The 17,663-nt window shown below is 39.8% G+C and overlaps 1 protein-coding gene across 5 annotated transcripts in view; it reads left to right on the forward strand.

The window, feature by feature from the left end:
- Window positions 1–4,135: 4,135 nt before the first annotated feature.
- UBR2 (ubiquitin protein ligase E3 component n-recognin 2) overlaps window positions 4,136–17,663 on the forward strand; it is an 87,645-nt gene continuing 74,117 nt past the window's right edge. For all 5 annotated transcript variants that reach the window (XR_008597292.1, XM_054982453.1, XM_054982442.1 and 2 more), the window contains exons 1-6: window positions 4,136–4,223; window positions 8,944–9,203; window positions 11,058–11,136; window positions 12,475–12,588; window positions 13,174–13,304; window positions 15,030–15,168. Coding sequence is in view for 4 of the 5 variants with exons in the window: in XM_054982453.1 (XP_054838428.1) it covers window positions 4,146–4,223; window positions 8,944–9,203; window positions 11,058–11,136; window positions 12,475–12,588; window positions 13,174–13,304; window positions 15,030–15,168 (801 nt within the window). In the remaining variant the exon portion in view is untranslated. The remainder of the gene's footprint in view (window positions 4,224–8,943; window positions 9,204–11,057; window positions 11,137–12,474; window positions 12,589–13,173; window positions 13,305–15,029; window positions 15,169–17,663) is intronic.

Consider the following 17,663-nt stretch of genomic DNA (forward strand, 5'->3'; position numbering starts at 1 on the left):
ATTTTTCTACAATCTGCTAACAAACTACATTAAAAGTCATACAAAATTCACCAAAACATGTGTGTAACTAGAGCACGAATTAAAACCATGTCTTCTACAACAGGGCCAACCAGAGAACATTGCAAAGATAGATATGGCTCAGTGGAAAGGCACATGGCGAGAGTTCCTGGCTTAATCCCTACATGGGGAGATGCCAGAGGCAGGCTTAAGTTTTGCCCCTGCAAACCACAAAAAGGGGAATAGGACAGCTCAGCTGGTGGGCCACCCTGTAAATCCATCATTTTGGCAGGGATACCCCCTCACAACCCCTCCACGCCACTCCCATGGCAGCAGCTCCCTTGCACTCTGTCCACACTGGGCCCCTTTCACACCCACATCACCAAGCCACATGGCTTAGCAGATGACAGAAATGCTGTGGGGGAGTGTGGGGCCCAGAGATCACCCCCCTCTCCCTGTGCTAGAGAAGTCATACACACTCAGATCACCCACCAGGTTCCTCTGTACACAGCAGCTAGCAGAATGTGTGTGTGGGAAGGAGGTCAGGGTTCCATGCAACACTCCGCCTTCCAAAAACTCCTCTGACCTTCAGAGAATGATCAACAGTTCTTTATTTGTGCCCTGCTACAAGCTGTCCTCTTTCTCCATGACTGAGTTCTTGTCACTTGCTCTCGCCAGCTGGACCTTTCTTGTCTCACACCTCCTCCATCCACACCAAGCTCTGCCTCATTACAGTCTTTCATGCCCTCACTAGCATTGGGAATGGCCCCTAAGTCTTGGTCCTTTCTTCTCTTTCCATCTGCCCCCAGTCCTTGCGTAGTCCTAAAGGCATTCCTTGCCTCCCACTACTGCTGCTATTACTCATCACCACCCTCATCCCACAGCATGTGTTCCCAGCCAGACCCTGCCCTAGCTTGCCCTGAGCTCCCCACTCTGGCCGCCCCTCTCTGGAAGTGGCTTGTTGCCTCTTTGTGGTGGTGCTCTCATCTGCCCAACAGCAGCTTCTGGATAGGAGAGAAGCCCTGTGTCTGTGGCTCCTCCCACCTACAGCCAGTCAGGCTTCATCCATGTTAATTTCAAAAGCCAGCATCCAGCTGAGGTTCCCTATTATGCCTTCTTGGGGATTGTAAGGAGTAAACATGTTTGAGGAGTAAACATCTGACCATGTGCTCTGCATGAAGAAGATCTCAGGTTTGCTCCCCACATCCCAGTATCTCCAGTTAAAGGATAAAGTAATGAAGGATAAGGTAATGAGTGATGTGAAAGACTCCTTGTTGAGACCCTGGAGAACTGCTACTATTCAGATGAGGTACTACTGAATTTATTAGAACATGGGCTGACTATAAGGCAGTATCATGTGTTCCTGTGTGTTCAAGTCATTCATACTTGGCTATCAAGCTTTTTTTTAAAAGGACAGACTTGCAAAAAGGCAGTTTTCATTGTTACCTATGTAAATATTTGTCTTTAGGACAGGATGCCTTGCACTAATTGATCATTGGCTTCTTTTAGGACACAAACATAGGTCTGCTAGAGCTGGATCATTGCCTTTTTGTGGGCTAATAACTTTCATTGGCTTATTTGCAAAGCTATTCTTTGTATATATAATAAATGCTGTATTGTGTGTGTATGTGTGTACACGCAAACCTATGAATTAGTGACTTCCAAAATATCCTGTCATTAACCTGTTTGCTCTGGTCTTGTACTTTAGCTCATATTAAAGCAACAATTGGTCTTTTGGCACCTTTAAGACTTACAAATGTATAAAACGTTAAGACTAGAGCAAAATTAATTTGATCCATGAATTAATTAAAGGGAAACATCCCGATTCAGCCTGATGAAGACTGAATATACATTGGGAAAAGAGAGAGTTTAAGTCAGGCCTCAGATAAATGGGGAAGAGATTAGCCTGCTCAAGCTCATCAGAGTTAAACTTCATGGCATCCTGAAGGAGGAGATCCGGTTGGAGAAAGACATTTCCCAGTGATTTAATCCCTTTCACTGTACTTTGCATGGCTCCCCTTTGTGTGTGTATGAACAAAAAACAAATGGGGCCAAAAGTCCTAGAAATGCAAAGGATAGCAGGAAGTCTTGTTTATGCCGAGGCAACTGTAGGAAAGTTAAGATCAGAGAGATCCATTCAGAACTACAGTCAGTGGTAACTTTTTTTTAAAAATGAGAAAGATAATCCCAGTCTTGTCTGAATCTGAATTCAATAGAAATTAATTAGCTAATAAAATTATATAATTCAGCAGTTTCATGCTACAGCTCCTTTCTCATCCACTTTTTCTTTTAATGCATTGTCACTGAGGTCAGCAACAGAATGCCCAGGGAGACTGAAATGTTCCTCCACTGGTTGCTAAATGTTGCCATTTTAATCTTAGATTGGTGTCTATTTGTTTTCATTTGTGTTACTGAGTATGGAAGAAAGCGATAATAGGTAAATTATGCTGTGTAGTCAGAAGATGTTTTATCCAGGCAGGTTAACAGAATTAAAAAGCACTGTGCGATCCAGACGGTTTCAGTGAAGTCCTGGGCCAAATCTCACAGGGATAAAAGATTGTGAAATCTTCCCACGCGCCCTACAGAGCAGCAGATGAGTGTTGAGTGACAGGATTAGATGTATAGTTCCCTGTTCCCTTGGTTCTAAACCTCAACAATCAATTACTCTCACACAGTTGTGCTGCAGAAGTTCTTTGGGCCAGATAGGTAGACAGCTGTGCTTCTAGCATGCATTGTACATTTTTAAAATATAGGGAGTATTTTTACTTCTTATTCTGTTTCAAACAGAAAGGAATTGGGGACTACACATCTAATGATATGCTCACAAGCATAGTTTCTGTTTCAGAATCTAGACTATTGGGGCCTCTTTAAAGCTTTTTAGAGTGTGCACAATTAATTAGGATCCCTTCTCCTCAAGACTCTATTTATTTGAAATGTTTATATTCTACTTTCGCAGAATGGTGAAAGCCCATAAAAGCTTAAAGAATATTGGAACAGTAGAAAGTAAGGATGTATGTCATCTTTTCACACAACCTTCAACCTCCACAACATAGACATACATATAGTTTGTGATACTGTTATGGATTCAGTCTCAATTCTTGTTGTTTTCTTAGCATTCATGTGCCTAGTGGAGAAAAGGAGCACGCTCAGTTTTGGGGACATTTTGAAATGCTTTTATCCTTTAAATTTGCAGCTAAAATTTTCACCACTATGTTGCCTTTAGGGTTCCCACCCAGCCTCCAGGTGGTAGCTGGAGATTCCTGGAATTACAAATGATCTCCAGGCAACAGAAACAAGTTCCCCTGGAGAAAATGGCTGCTCTGAAGGGTGATCTCTATGGCATTATACGCCACTGAGGCCCCTCCCCTCCCCAAACTCACCCTCTCTAGGATCCCACCCCCCAAATCTCCAGGAATTTCCCAACCTGAACCTGGCAACCCCAGTTGCCTTACATACAACCTGTTTTAAATATGTGCTCCTATGAGCTACCTGTGCTTCATGTTGTCGAATGTCAGCCCTAGAATTACTTACGTTCTGTTTCAGCAGTTTGTCAATTCTATATTTAATTCTTACTAATGCTATGTCTTTGTAAACATCTACCCTGTGGCATTGTTTATGGAAATGTCTTTGAAATTGACTGCACTAATCTCACACTGTGTGCTCCGCCTTGCGTCTCAGTGAGAAAGGCGGACTATAAATGGCGTTGTTGTTATTATAATAATATTTATATAATAATATAACAATAATAATATTTGGGGCGATTACAGAAACTTCTACTTTATTGGTGGATTGTGGCGTTTCATCGTCCTCTTGGTAGATACAGGACCACTTAGCTCACTGTAGCAAGCGCTTCTTAATGCACTCTACCTAGACGAGCGGGTAGGTAAGAATGACACGTCACTTCACTTAGCCTCAGCCCTTCCCAGCAAAAAAAAGACTACAACTCCCACCCGACCTTGCGCAGTCCGCTTTTCCCAGAGGGAGGAGGTTCGAGGGCGGTCACCCAAGGATGGAGCCGACTGAGTGGAGGCGGAGTTGAAGGGGGGGGGCTCCAAGCGGAAGTCGGTTCTCCTGGTAGAGAGACCGGCTGAGTCCGGTTCCGGGTGTCATTTACTTGGCGACGGAGGAGGAGGGGGGGAGGAAGGAAGATGGCGTCGGACTTGGAGACGGAGGTTCAGGGCATTGACAGGAGCTTGATGGGATGTTCCGCGGAAGAGATTGCCTTGGTGAGCTCCGCCGTCTCGCAAAGGACCGCGGGCGTTGCCGGGGTAGACGAGGGGAGTGGGGGGTCGGGGAGGTGCTAGAGACGGGGGTGAAAGCGAAGGGCGGAGACAGAAGAATGGGGGACGTACCGGGCCCGTGGAGAGGGAGGCAGGAGCGGAGGAAAGGCGCCCACGGGAGCGGAGCAGCTGCAGGAGTGCTGGGGGATGGGGGCCGCAGGCAGAGGGGCGCCAGGGGACAGCCGGAGGGCCGAGGAGCGGGGCAACAAGAGAAGCAGACTCGACGAAAGGCAATAATAGGTGCTGGTAAGGAATGGAGTCCGAGGCGTTCGAGAGCCCAAAGCAAAGAAATGGAAACGGCTGGTTTAGGTGGCTGCAGAAGAACTCTGGGGAAGGGCAGTTGGTGTGTGGTGTAGTGCCAGTGTTACGGTGGTGTGTTTCGCTGGGAAGGAGCTGCAAGTGAGCGCTCTACACGCTTCATCCGATGAAGGAAGCTGTTGCACGCCAGCGGCCAAGCCGCAATACAATAACGAATCTCGAAGGGGCCTCTCTTGGCGTCTGGAAGTGTCTTCTGCCTGGATTTATTCATGTCGAAGAATAAGATCCAGGCCCAGTAGCTCCCTTCGAAAGCTCATGCCCTGGAAATCTCGTTGGTCTGTAAGGTGCTATTGGACCTGGATCTTACTCTTCGACTGCAGACCGACAGGCTACCCCCTTGATGCTGTCACAGAGTATCACATCCATTCTTTTAGAACAAATGCGGAGCTATTAGGGAGACTGTAGTATTAGCCTTTGCAGGCTGACTCAGAGGGCATGGAAAAAAGGGCAAGAGGTGTTTTAACAAAACACCTTTTGCAATGAGGTTGATTATTAGGAAGGGAACAGGCTTTTAATAGTGACTGGCTAGTCAGTGCAGGTTTCAGGAACACATCTGTTGACTGCATGGACCACAGTGATACTATACATCTTTTTTGTTCAGCCCTCAGTCTAATACAAATCAGTTCTCCTAAATGGTACCACTTGTGCATTTATTTCTTTAGGTATATAATCCTACAGGATTTGAGTAACCATTTTTGTAACTAAACTGTGATTTTCACCAAATATATTATACACTTACAGTAGTCTGTCTTTGCTCCCCACAGTTAATTTGAAGGGCTTGATTTTAAGATTTCAGCAGAAATGCTAGGCTCCATTTGAACCTCTTGGTTACAGGCAGCTATATCTTTATGTAAATACTACTTTTAAGCCCAGTGAGTTTATGATACAACAGTCTTGTGGCAGATAGCTCAAGTGTCCCTTTTGTCCCTTTTCAGAACATTTTCTAGTTGCCTCCTAATCTAAACTTTTTGTTCTTTTTTAGAGTTCTGGAGTTAGTTATCTTATTTGTTCCTATGACCTGGTCTAGGAGGCAGGTATTGTTAGTAGTGTGGACTAGATCTTCTTTGCATGTGATAGTTCAACTTTAAGGCCAGTGTTTCCCAACAAAGATTCTGTAGGACATCATAAGGGGTACCTCAAGAAATTGTGGAATAAATAAATTTTTGAAATACCTTGAAAAATTCCAAATATCTGTTGAAATATCAGATATTAAGGCTATATTTAGTTGTATTGTGTTGATGTTCATTTCACTGTGACACTGAGAGATCTCTGTCTTTTGGTGCTACACCTCTGAAGATGCCAGCCACAGCTGCTGGCGAAATGTCAGGAACTACAATGCCAAGACCATGGCAATACAGCCCGGAAAACCCACAACAACCTTCATTTCATATTGTTACATAGCTGTAACAATACAAATTACAATAATTTAGCAGCAATATTTGACGTGCGCTCCCCCACCATCAGTTTTTTCTAGCCTGTAAATATTTTCATAGGTAGGGGTTCCTAGTGATTTTAAAAAATACTGTAGGGATTCTTCTGTGGAAAAAAATGTTGGGAAATGCTGCTCTGGGCAGATGATTCCTACCACTCAGAGGTTGCCAGACACACCATTCAAACAGTCCACATGTGATACAAGCACAGGGTGATAAATTTTTTTTGTTTTTCTCTGCATGGTGGGAGAGTGTATAGATTTGGGGGCTGATTATTTGTAGATTTTATGGGGCGTTTGTGATCAATATTTTTCCTATAAAGTTAAAATTAGAAGTTAAAAGCAATCTGCAGTGTTCTAACAGTACTGATGTTGGTACAGGGTATGGCCAGAATTCTGTTGTAACATACTATAATATTTACCCATTTCAGATTGATACGAACTCAGTAATATCTGGGGGGTACAGGAGATGTATTGTGCTTACAATATAACCTGGAAATATTATAATTTTTCTTTGAAATTTATGCACTATTTGTACCAGAAAACAAGTAGCTTGATCAGTAAAACCCACTGTATATACTAACAGTTATAACTATATATATTAAAGGTTGTAACTTCTCATTACTATGGATATGCAAGTTAATTGACAATTGGTTAAATTTTGAAAGGCAAATTTACAAACCTGTCTGAAATATGTTCTTTCTTCACACACTGGACATAGCAATATCACAAATATTAACTATAAAAAATGCTTAGATTAAAAAATAATCACAGGGAGTATTGGGTTGTATCTAACAAATTGCAAGTAGAGCAGATTTCATGGGATTTAACTTTCCTCCCGCTCCTTTCCTGCAGCACCCTAAAAGTCAGACATCGCTTGGGAATGATGTGGAGTATGGCACAGATGCTGGAGCTTGATGGGGGAAATCACAAAAATACTTCCTGCCACCATATGCAAGAGAGGAAACATCTTTTATTCCTGCTAGGGCTAGTTTGGATCCAGCTCATGTCTGTCCTTGTCCCTTGAGATCTGTGATACCATGAGGGAAGCTAGGAGTATCTGGCAGAGAATTTTCAGCACATTTACAAAATTATGATTCCAGGGTTCTTGGGAAAAGCCATGACTTCTAATGATACAAAATTAACTTCTTTTGTAATGGATTTTAGACATGTACACAGTTTTGAGGTACATAAACAATACTAGTCCATGCATGCCTTCCAATTTTTCTTTTGGACTTTTTCAGCAGCTGATGCCATAAATCTCCAAATTTCTTAAAACATTTCTTTGTTTTGTTTAGTGTATTGTTTAGAATTTGATACAAGAGTTCTTTTAATGGAAACTTAAGGAAAAAATTTGCATGGTGTCTCTCATCCTCCTCTTTAGAAAGTAACTGGCAATATATTAAAGAATAAAACTGTTGTGCATCTCTTAGTTTTCCTCTCAGTGGTCTTTGCTCACTGCCAAATGGAAAAGTCCCCAGTTTACTGCTGACCAAAGATAAATGAGTGTTAGATTTAGGACATCAATTACAATAGCTTTGAGGCATCAGAAACTGGGCAGGAAAGGAGAGTTACTTCATGAAAGCTCTACCAAAAACTCTCAGTATTGGCTAAACTAAAATAAAAGTTGATGTTTTACACTGAGGCATGATAAAGTAGATGTCTGTGATATGCTGCAATTAAGATGTATTATTTAAATAACAATTCAGTTGCTTTTGCTGGTGAGATTGAAAATGCTCTGCAGCTTTTGAAAAAAAACAACAACAACCAAAGCTGCTGACTTGATTGAAGAGTCCAGCTTTACAAAGTAATGGGCAGGAGTTGTATAATTAATTTTCACAATTCTGAATGGGTACTCATAAACTGCTAGAAATCAGCTGATTTTTTGGAAGATGTTGCAATGATGGGTTTACTAGGTTTTCTCATTCCCACAGAACTTGATCAAAGCTCGAAGCAAATCCTTTCATACTATTCTATTTTGGCGATGGTGATAAATTACTACTACTTGAGAAAGTAACTATCAGCCCTCACTTTTGTCACTTGAATACTAGCTCACAACTGTGCACCACCCTTCAACATTTCTTGTGATTGTTTACATACCACAAAAATATCAAACATGACAACTGGGTTATTTGAGGCCATGTGAACTAAAGTTTAAATGCTTTGTGTTCCTGGCAAATCCTGAAACCCACTTGGGCATTCTTTAATTGCAGATGAATATAGTTTTAAGAGAAAAGAATCTAGGAGCCTTTAAAGCAGTGCCTTTAGATCACCTTTTTAAAAAATGTAAAGTCATCCCTTTACCCTAGCTGAAGCCTCATAGAGTTTTTTGGGTTTTTTTGCAACTCTGAATGTGTCAGCAGAATTCCATTGAGGAAAATGTTCAAATTAATAAAGCCTGTTGATGGCTGTGGCTCTTGCCGGTGCATGTTTATTCAGGACAGCACCTTTTATTCAAACAAGAATTAAGCATTTTAAATTTTTTTTAGTTTTAAATTTTATTTAAGAGCGGAACAGACAGTAAACAGTAAAGGCAGTAAACAATGCGTTAAATGGCATAAGCAAGATGTATAGCAATATACAAAGACTATAGAGACAGAATATATAACAGCGTATTATACTACAAATGATTTCTCCTCTCCATATTATGCATTTATTTAATTGTATGGGTGACAGCTGTATCGGTCTCCTGAAAGCCTTTTGAAAATTTACTTAGTTTGGAACAACAGCTTAAGTTTAGAGAACTGCCTAACTAGTTGGGCATAAATAGCTGGCTTAAGACTTGAATAATACCTCTTGTTTTTTAGAATTGGTTTGTAGGAAAACCGTAACTGCTCTTATGTTTTTGAAAGATATGTGAAATAGCTATGAAACATTTTAAGTTGGTATTAACATATTTTCATTTTTTCTTTATTAAAGAAATGGCTGCAAACTTCTGACCTTCCCAAAGAAATATACATGCATCTAGCCTGTTATGTTCCCAAAATTTACTGCAGGGGTCCTAACCCAGCCCCACAAAGAGAAGATATGCTTGCACAACATGTTCTGTTCGGTCCAATGGAATGGTACCTGTGTGGTGAAGATCCAACATTTGGATTTCAGAAACTTGAAAAATCAAACAAACCTTCACATCTTTGTGGCCGAGTTTTTAAAGTAGGAGAGCCTACATATTCTTGCAGGTAACTATATTTGCCATTTCTCTTTAACTATTAGGTCCCTTAATGTTGAAATGATTTGAACTATATTGGATGGGGCTGTTGCTCAGTGGCAGAGCACCTGCTTTGAATGAATACTTGTTTCGACTGTCTTCTGCTTGCTGTTGGATTTATTCTGGGTATAAAGCCATTCATATACGGTCTGCTCTCAAGGTAGGGATAGTGAGAACCATGCTGAAACAGAAAAAGTAATGCATGTTTATACATTAGAAAACTAAAAAAAAAAAGAAAACTAAAAAGCAAATATTTGGCCTACTTTGTTCAGGGTCCTATACCACTAAAGTTGAAGTCTGACAGTACTGTCCTTGATAGACCAGTAGTCTTTGTGAATATTTGTAGTTATAGAATCAAATGGATGTTTTTAGTTATATAATCAAGTTAATAGCTATGAAGTGTTTTTAAGGTTATTGGAACTTTTCTGGTTTTTATGTTTAAAACAATTGGTGAGGTGGAAGAGGGGCTAATGTGACTGCATTTTTGTAATGATAACGCTTAAAAGGTGGCTGTGAAATTGGAACAGGCTGTTAAAATTAATTTAGCATTCTTTCTTGGAATATAGGGCTTTCAGCAGTCTTTTATGTTGTTTTATAACCAGGGCTCAAGTTTTAACAAGCATACTTCTCTTGCCCTCTTTTTATTTGCAATCTGGTGTTACTGAAAAAGAAATTAAACCACACCAATGCAAGTTCAGACTTTATTTTAATTTGAGAGAACATTATCCAGTTCTTTTAAAATATTTTTGAATATCTGTTGTCTTACTGTGAAGTCTAGGAGTTAATGTGCTCTGAGACCCTCTTGTAGAATTTTGCATTAGGATGCTATGACACTTCAGTGGGAAACCTGTGCCTCTATGGTGGCCAGAACTGCACACAGTATTCCAAATAAGGCTGCAACATACATCTATACAGGGCCGTTACAAAATTGACAGTCTCATTTTCAGTCCCTTTCCTAAAATTTCCTAGCATATCCTACCTTTTTCACTGCTGCAGCATACTAGGTTGATATTTTCATTGAGCTGTCTTGTATGGCTCCATGGTTTCTTTTACTCTCAGTTTCAATGAGTTCGAACCTCATTAACATATACTTGAGGCTGAAATTTTTTGTTCCTGCAGGCATCACTTTACACGTCTACATATTTGCCACATTGTTTCCCAGTCCCCCAATTTGTGAAGCTCCTCCTGGAGCCCTTTACAGTCTGCCTTGGTTTTCCTCATCCCGAATACTTTTGTGTCATCTGCAGCATTGGCCTACACTGCTTACCTCCAGTTAAATAGAACTGGTCTCAGTACTGATCTCACAGCTTACTTCCCTCCATTGAGAGAACTGTCCATTTATTCCTACTCTCTGCTTCTTGTCATTTAACTAATTTTTAATCCCGTGACTGCTAAACTTCCTCAGGAGTCTTTTGTGAGATACCTTGTCAACAGCCTTTTGAAAATCCAGATATATAATGGCTTCTGAGTTACCTCAGAAGACATTATCTACATGTTTGCTCACTTTTTCAAAGAACTTGAAAAGACAGGTCTTCAACCAACTATGCACATGAAACTTCTATTTTACCAGCTTGCTTACTTGTTCAGGAAGAGAACTTACTCTCTTGATCCCAAAGATTTTCTGTTTTGTTCTGGTTGTAGTATCTGTAGTTTATAAACATTAGTTCCAAGTCAGCTCCACGTATGGAAGCTTGACCTCCTGCTCACTGGCTATGGAATGGGCTGCAAGAGGTTTGTTGGCTGGATTTTTTGCCATTGTAAGCTTTGTCTTAAACAGTTGATTGCCATTTTAACATGTTTGTTGTTTCTTCTCCTTTCCCCTCAGAGACTGTGCGGTTGATCCAACATGTGTGTTATGCATGGAGTGTTTTCTGGGAAGTATTCACAGAGAGCATCGGTACAGGGTTAGTAGAATTGCTAAAATACATACTTGATTTTAGTGACATCTTGTGTTTTAGTATTCACTTTATGTACTGGCCAGATCAAACAGTGGTGTATTTTACCACATCCCGTTCCCTTATATTTTCCTTTCTCAAGGAGCAATGCAGTGGCAGATAGGAGACACTCCCACTTGTCTACTAGTCCTGGTGTTTCGCACACAGTATTACTCTGATTAAAATTAAATGTTGGAATTTTATAAACTAAGAGTTTTCTTTGCAGTTCATAAGCTTAAATCATGTATCATAAATAACATTTTTAACTGAATAATTATAGCACGCACAATAAATAAACATGTCTGCCAGTTAGGACAGTGTCTGCCTTATTCTCATAAGTCATTTAGCACTGTAATTTAAGTATGAAAACTATCTTTAGGTTCATCATGTATTTCTAATAAAGCCTTTATCACTAAACAAGTGGTGCCTTAAAAGCTGAAAATATCCAATGAATGTTTACTTAATGATATCGTTTAGTATAACTGGAGGCAAAACACCACTTGATCAGTGTTTCCTTTAATCTGACCTAAAATTAGAACTGTTGTAGATGAATATTTGACTGACAATGCAATCCTAAATAGAGCTACACTCTTGTAAGTTCATTGAACTCAGTGGACAAAGAAACATGTTACTGGTTAGGATTGCATTGTTAAGATTCACAGATAAATTTTTTCTGTACAAAGCTATGCCTAACATATTTTGCTATGGGCAGCTTGATCCATCACCACCTCTGTAGATGTTGCAGCGCTTGAGCTGGAAAAGCTTCTGTGGCATTTTATATAAAGCAAGGTAGAACCAAAGAGTTTCATCCTGCTTGCATCTGAAACACAAGGAGAAATCTTTTTGTTTCTCTCAACCCTGCTCGTGCAAATGCTCAGCAATGGCCCACCCCCTCTCTTTTATTCCATAAGGCCTTCTGATGATTGTTGATTTGGCACTAGAAGTAGGGCCAGGTTTCTTCGTGCTCATGGCATGTGCCCTAAGTTCAAACCCTGTAGGAATTGCTACACAGAATACAGAGATTATTTCTGAAGCATTATGCAGTTTACCTTAGTCAGTTAATTTACATGTTGTATATCAAGAATTGAAATATCCTGTGTGCTTGTGAAGTGCCTTACAATTTTTTTCACAGAGGCTTAAATTGGCTAACAAGTTTGTATGCCATTAAAAGTATTTGAATTGAATTGAATTGAATTGAATTGGCTAACGAGCCTTTGGGAAAGTTTATTAGGGCCTTGTCTTCTCAGTTGCTCAAGTTTTTATTCAACAAGCCGAGTCTCTTATTTTTACTTTTAAATAATGCTTCAGATGACAACATCTGGTGGAGGAGGTTTTTGTGACTGCGGTGATACTGAAGCTTGGAAAGAAGGTCCTTACTGCCAAAAACACGAACATAACACTTCAGAGACCACAGAAGAAGAGGTAATGATACAAACTTTCAGAATTATACTGCTGCTGAACAAAGGGAGAAAAGCTCCAGTTTAATTGTTGAAATCTGCCCAACTGTAGGCCTACCATAGCCATGTAATAATATCATTTCACGTGCCATTTAACAACATCACTTTACTACTGAAGTGAGTGGGACCATCTCAACTGCTAATTCAGTGTGTTTTATTTTTGGGGTTTGTTCATCATTTCGGCAGCATGGGGCAACTAACAGTACTATAAGCCTCACCAACACCACTTGACTATCATATGTAACTATTTCAATAGTACAATTAATTTTTTAAGAGAAATTTTATGCCACCTTTCCAGAAACCTGCCTGAGGTGACTCACAAAATAAAAAAAGAATAAAAACAAACCATTGAAAGGTATTAAAATTCAGCATAGAAAACCCAGTCCAGTGTAAAAACAGCACTGACAGCTGAAAATTACACTTTATACACTAAAATAGTGTTTTAAAAAATCATCCACTTAATTAAAAGAACGTAATGTTTTGCTGTGCCCTATGCTAGGGAAAAGTTATAAAGTATGCTGTCTCTGGTTAATTTTCTGTCTCATTTTAGGATCCTCTTGTGCACTTGTCAGAAGATATGATAGCAAAAGTTTATAATATCTTTGCAATCACGTTTCAATATGCTGTAGATATACTAACATGGGAAAAAGAAAATGAGCTGCCACCTGGTTTAGAGACTGTGTAAGTAAAATTATTATGTTTGAGCTTTTAGGACTGGCACAAATGTTCATGTTCAAGGTATTGTATCCTAATTCGTGCAGTCCAAAGGAAGTTTGTCATGCTTCAGTTCCGTTTTAATCAGCTTGACAAGTACTTAACATTGAGTTTACCCTTCCATAATTAGCTTCTTTTGAATTACAGTGGTTCTGTTTAATGTTGAAAGGGATGGAATTCAAAATTGATGGCTTTGTTTTATTCGACAGTTTTGCTGAAAGGGGAGATTTATGCTATAGCTGATTTTTTGCATTGAAGGGTAATTATTTTCCCCTTTGTCGAATCCCTTTTATAGCTCTGATTAGGAAAGTAGCTGATACTTTATAATTTTGAACAGGTCTGTCGTGATTGTTTACATTTCTGGATTTTCAGTACATGCTTTGAATTCATTTTGGAAGTACTGTTGCAGACTCGAAGCTTGATATATAGCATATCAAGTAAAAGTCCTTTATCTTGTTCTCTGTCAGCATCTGAGTCAGATTATTGCTTCCATTATGTAGATAAGGCTCAATTTCAGCTTGACTCAGGTGTAAACCAATGCTTATTTTTTTGCTGTGGTTAGTTTATGAAACCAGGATTTACCTGCAGATGGTCTTTCAAACATGTTTGTCTTGTTAAATCCTGGTTTTAGCACATTTGTGTTTTCCTCCACCTTCCATGTATAGCTGCTATCCTGCCCTGCATTGTGGTGCCCAACCAAGAAGCCTTACAGTGTTTTGCCATTGGCTGGCAGCTTTGCAAGGGTGGAAAATTCTCAAATTGTAGGCTGCATTCAATCATATTTTTCACCCAGCAGACTAGGAGCTGAAGTTTCTACTGTTAAAAGGCACTGAAAGGCAAGAGAAGTTTCATTTTTGACTACTCTTACAAGACACCTCTGTTTTCATGGAGGGTGTAAAGCAGAGGCAGAAAACAAATCAAGATTAAGCCAGAACTCCACATTCATATATAACGCAAAACCATAGCTGAACCACCTTCAAATGCTTGTTTGAGATACCTAAATTAACCATGGTTAGTGGAGTATCCTGTGTTCAGATGATCCACTAACCATAGTTAGTTTAAAGAGATTATAGTTCTGTGTTACATTTAAACCAAGCTGGAGAGTGACTTGATGAAGCCGCCTAGTGATTCTAATCCAAAAAAGGCTATTGTCCTGTTCAGCAGTACAGCTAATTAGCATGTCTTGATTTATGCCTTTTTGAATAATAGTGAGAGGAAACATGTTCTGCTTATGTGCTTTCCAGAGGTGCCTAGTTGGCTATTGTTGGAAACATGACAGACTAGATTTTGTACTCGACAAATCTTTGGTCTGGTCCAGTAGGGTTCTTCCTATTGTCTTATTCCATGTCTGAATCTCTGATCATGTAAAGATTTTTAATAAGATTGAATTCTGGAATTGAAGGGACATTTTAAAGCATGCTTCTTATAAACATACAGCTTCAGAATAAAGAAGTTTTTAATGACACCCTAATAAATCAGAATTTATGGTTTATAAATACCCAATACAAATCGTGACATTTCAGAGTTTTAAGAGTCCATGTGTTGTAGCGTAAGGTTGCTAAACATTTATGAGACATCTCCAGATTTCACTGTTGCTTTCACTGGAACCTCTCTAAGTCAAACGATGTCAAAGAAGATTCCTTGATTCATCTAAAATATTACAAATACTAATGATAGATAATGTCTTTGCAGCGAGAAGACTGATACCTACTACTGCATGCTTTTCAATGATGAAGTTCACACATATGAGCAAGTTATTTATACTCTTCAAAAAGCTGTCAGTTGTACACAAAAGGAGGCCATTGGTTTTGCCACTACTGTAGATCGGGATGTAAGTAATTTGTTTAATAGACTTTTATTGAAATGATGGGTAAAATTACTATGTTGGGTGAGTTTTAGCTATTTATCCTTTTCAGCTCACTGATTAAAGGCTGCTTGGATGAATTAAGATGGCAGAGCAGTTATCAAAGCAACACTTCTATATACTTCAGAGCTTGACTGTTCTTGTTGTAATTGGTCTCTTTTTAAAGAGCATACTCTTTTATATGCAGTTTTGCCCCTCCTTTGAAAAGCAAGTTGTGAAAATTGGGATATTTTCTTGTTGAATGTTTTACCAGGCTGTCATTCGTTGGCAGTTCATTGCAGGCCATAATCACTGCAACAAGTAATTTCATGCAGTACTCTTTTGAAGCACACCACCCCTCTTATGTTGTATTTTTCAGTTTAATCCTGGCAATGAAACAAAGTTTCCAACATTAGGACACTGAATGTTTTAAAAAGCAACATGAATTTTCTGAGGGTGAAAGTAAATGCTACATGGATCACATAGTTACTGCCAAACACAGAAAAAAATGGGAGCGGAGATAGCACCTATACAATAAAATAAAGACAGTCTCAGATATGCCCAGGAATCAAATTCATTGAGGCCCAGTACATGCCATATTAACAGACACTTCATCAGAGGCAATTTAATTAGGTTTTTGAGAAATTGCATATGCTCATCTGATGAAGTATTGGAAGGTTTAAAACACTGGTTGAACTGTTCAAAGCTGCAGCCCCTTTTCTCCTCCCCTTTTTCTGGTAACATCTAATAAACATAAATTCTCGAGATGAGATCAGTGTTTTCTTGTTCCCACTAATGTCAGCCAGTAAACAGAGGAAGGGGAGCTTGCAATGCAGTGATGTCACATCACAAAGTTTTTGTTTACTTGGTATTTGTTTAGACCTAGAGAGCCCCTGCTACTGTTCCTAAGAGCTGAACCGACAGCCACTTGAAACTCTTAGCAGCCTTATGGGGCTCAGGCCCTTAGTTTGAGACTCCTCAGCCTCTGGGTTTATTTCTGAGAGTATAGGCACACATTCAGTCAGTAACTCTTGACACCAAAAGTAAAATATATTTTGTTTATTAAGTAGTTCAAATTAGGAAGAGTGTATGCAGCAGGAAGCACTCTATTAAAGCACAGAGCAAAAGAAAATGAAAATAATAACAGCTTATCTATGCTGGCTAACTTTATCTAACTAGACATTAAAAAGTTTTCTGTCTTGAATTTCTGAAGTTGCTCATACTCACAAACTTAGAAAGGAAAGTCCAAAACCACGCCAGGCAGTTCTGGACATCTTGGTATCAGGCATAGAGCAAAAGCCTGTCTCACATGCTGGTAGAATGATTCTGAATAGAGGGGATCCACACTGCTATGAGCAGCCATCTTTTCCAGAGCTGTTAGCCAATCAGGACACACTTAAATAATTGTGGGTAGGGTGGCTGGGGATTGATACTCCCTGCTGTCCAAGGACATTTTCCCTTGGGAACAACAGGCTCCAGGTGCAGCTAATCGGGAGGTCTGCATTCTTTCTCCAAGACTAAACTGTGCTTGGACCTGTGGAAACGTCCCAAACCAAAGTCACACAAGCAGGTTAGCCATATAGGATTTTAAAGGCTGGTCTTGTCAAACTGGAGAGCCAGTTTGGTGTAGTGGTTAGGAGCGCGGGACTCTAATCTGGAGAACCTGGTTTGATTCCCCACTCCTCTGCTTGAAGCCAGCTGGGTGACCTTGGGTCAGTCACAGCTTCTAGGAGCTCTCTCAGCCCCACCCACCTCACAGGGTGTTTTGTTGTGGGGATAATAATAGCATACTTTTTAAACTGCTCTGAGTGGACAGTATATAAATCAAATGTTGTTGTTGTTATGGTAAGAAAAATAGGGGGAAATGTGGGCTGCTGTTGTTGGTGATAGCCACGCAGTGTTTGTAAAATGTGGTTTATGTGGCTATGTATTATTGTTCCCTGACTACGTGGAAATTTCAAATGCTAACAACGAGAAATATCTTGCAATGGGATGCTGTTTGTGCAAGTGAAGGGTGAAAATGGAGAGTTCTTCAAGCAGGTTGGTCTGGCTGTAATCCCAGTTGGGTTACCTGTGACAGCATCCTATCACTCAGCGGAGAGGAAGCTTGTTGGAATATGTAAATATACAGAAGAGTACTTAGGGTTGTGGTGTCATTTATAGCTCTGATTACTTTAGCCCACATAGGGTGTCACAATGATATTACAGAGTAAGCTGTATTTCTTAAATTTTTCATCTGCTTTTGTGCCAAAGAGTTCAAAGAGTAACTCCAGAAGAAAAACAAATACAAAGCACATTACTGTTCTCAAGCCCTTTTTACAAATGATGCTGGCAGGGCAGAACAACTTGCTTATTCGTCTTTGCACATGCCCAGCATCTTGTTTAAACTGGAATGTTACTTATACACAGTGACTACATACGGTTAGCACCCCCAGTAGGATTTTTCTTTTTACATCTTCATTCTGTAAATGTTCCATTCTGTG

The sequence above is a fragment of the Eublepharis macularius genome, chromosome 1 (assembly GCF_028583425.1).
Source record: "Eublepharis macularius isolate TG4126 chromosome 1, MPM_Emac_v1.0, whole genome shotgun sequence".
NCBI lineage: Eukaryota > Metazoa > Chordata > Lepidosauria > Squamata > Eublepharidae > Eublepharis > Eublepharis macularius.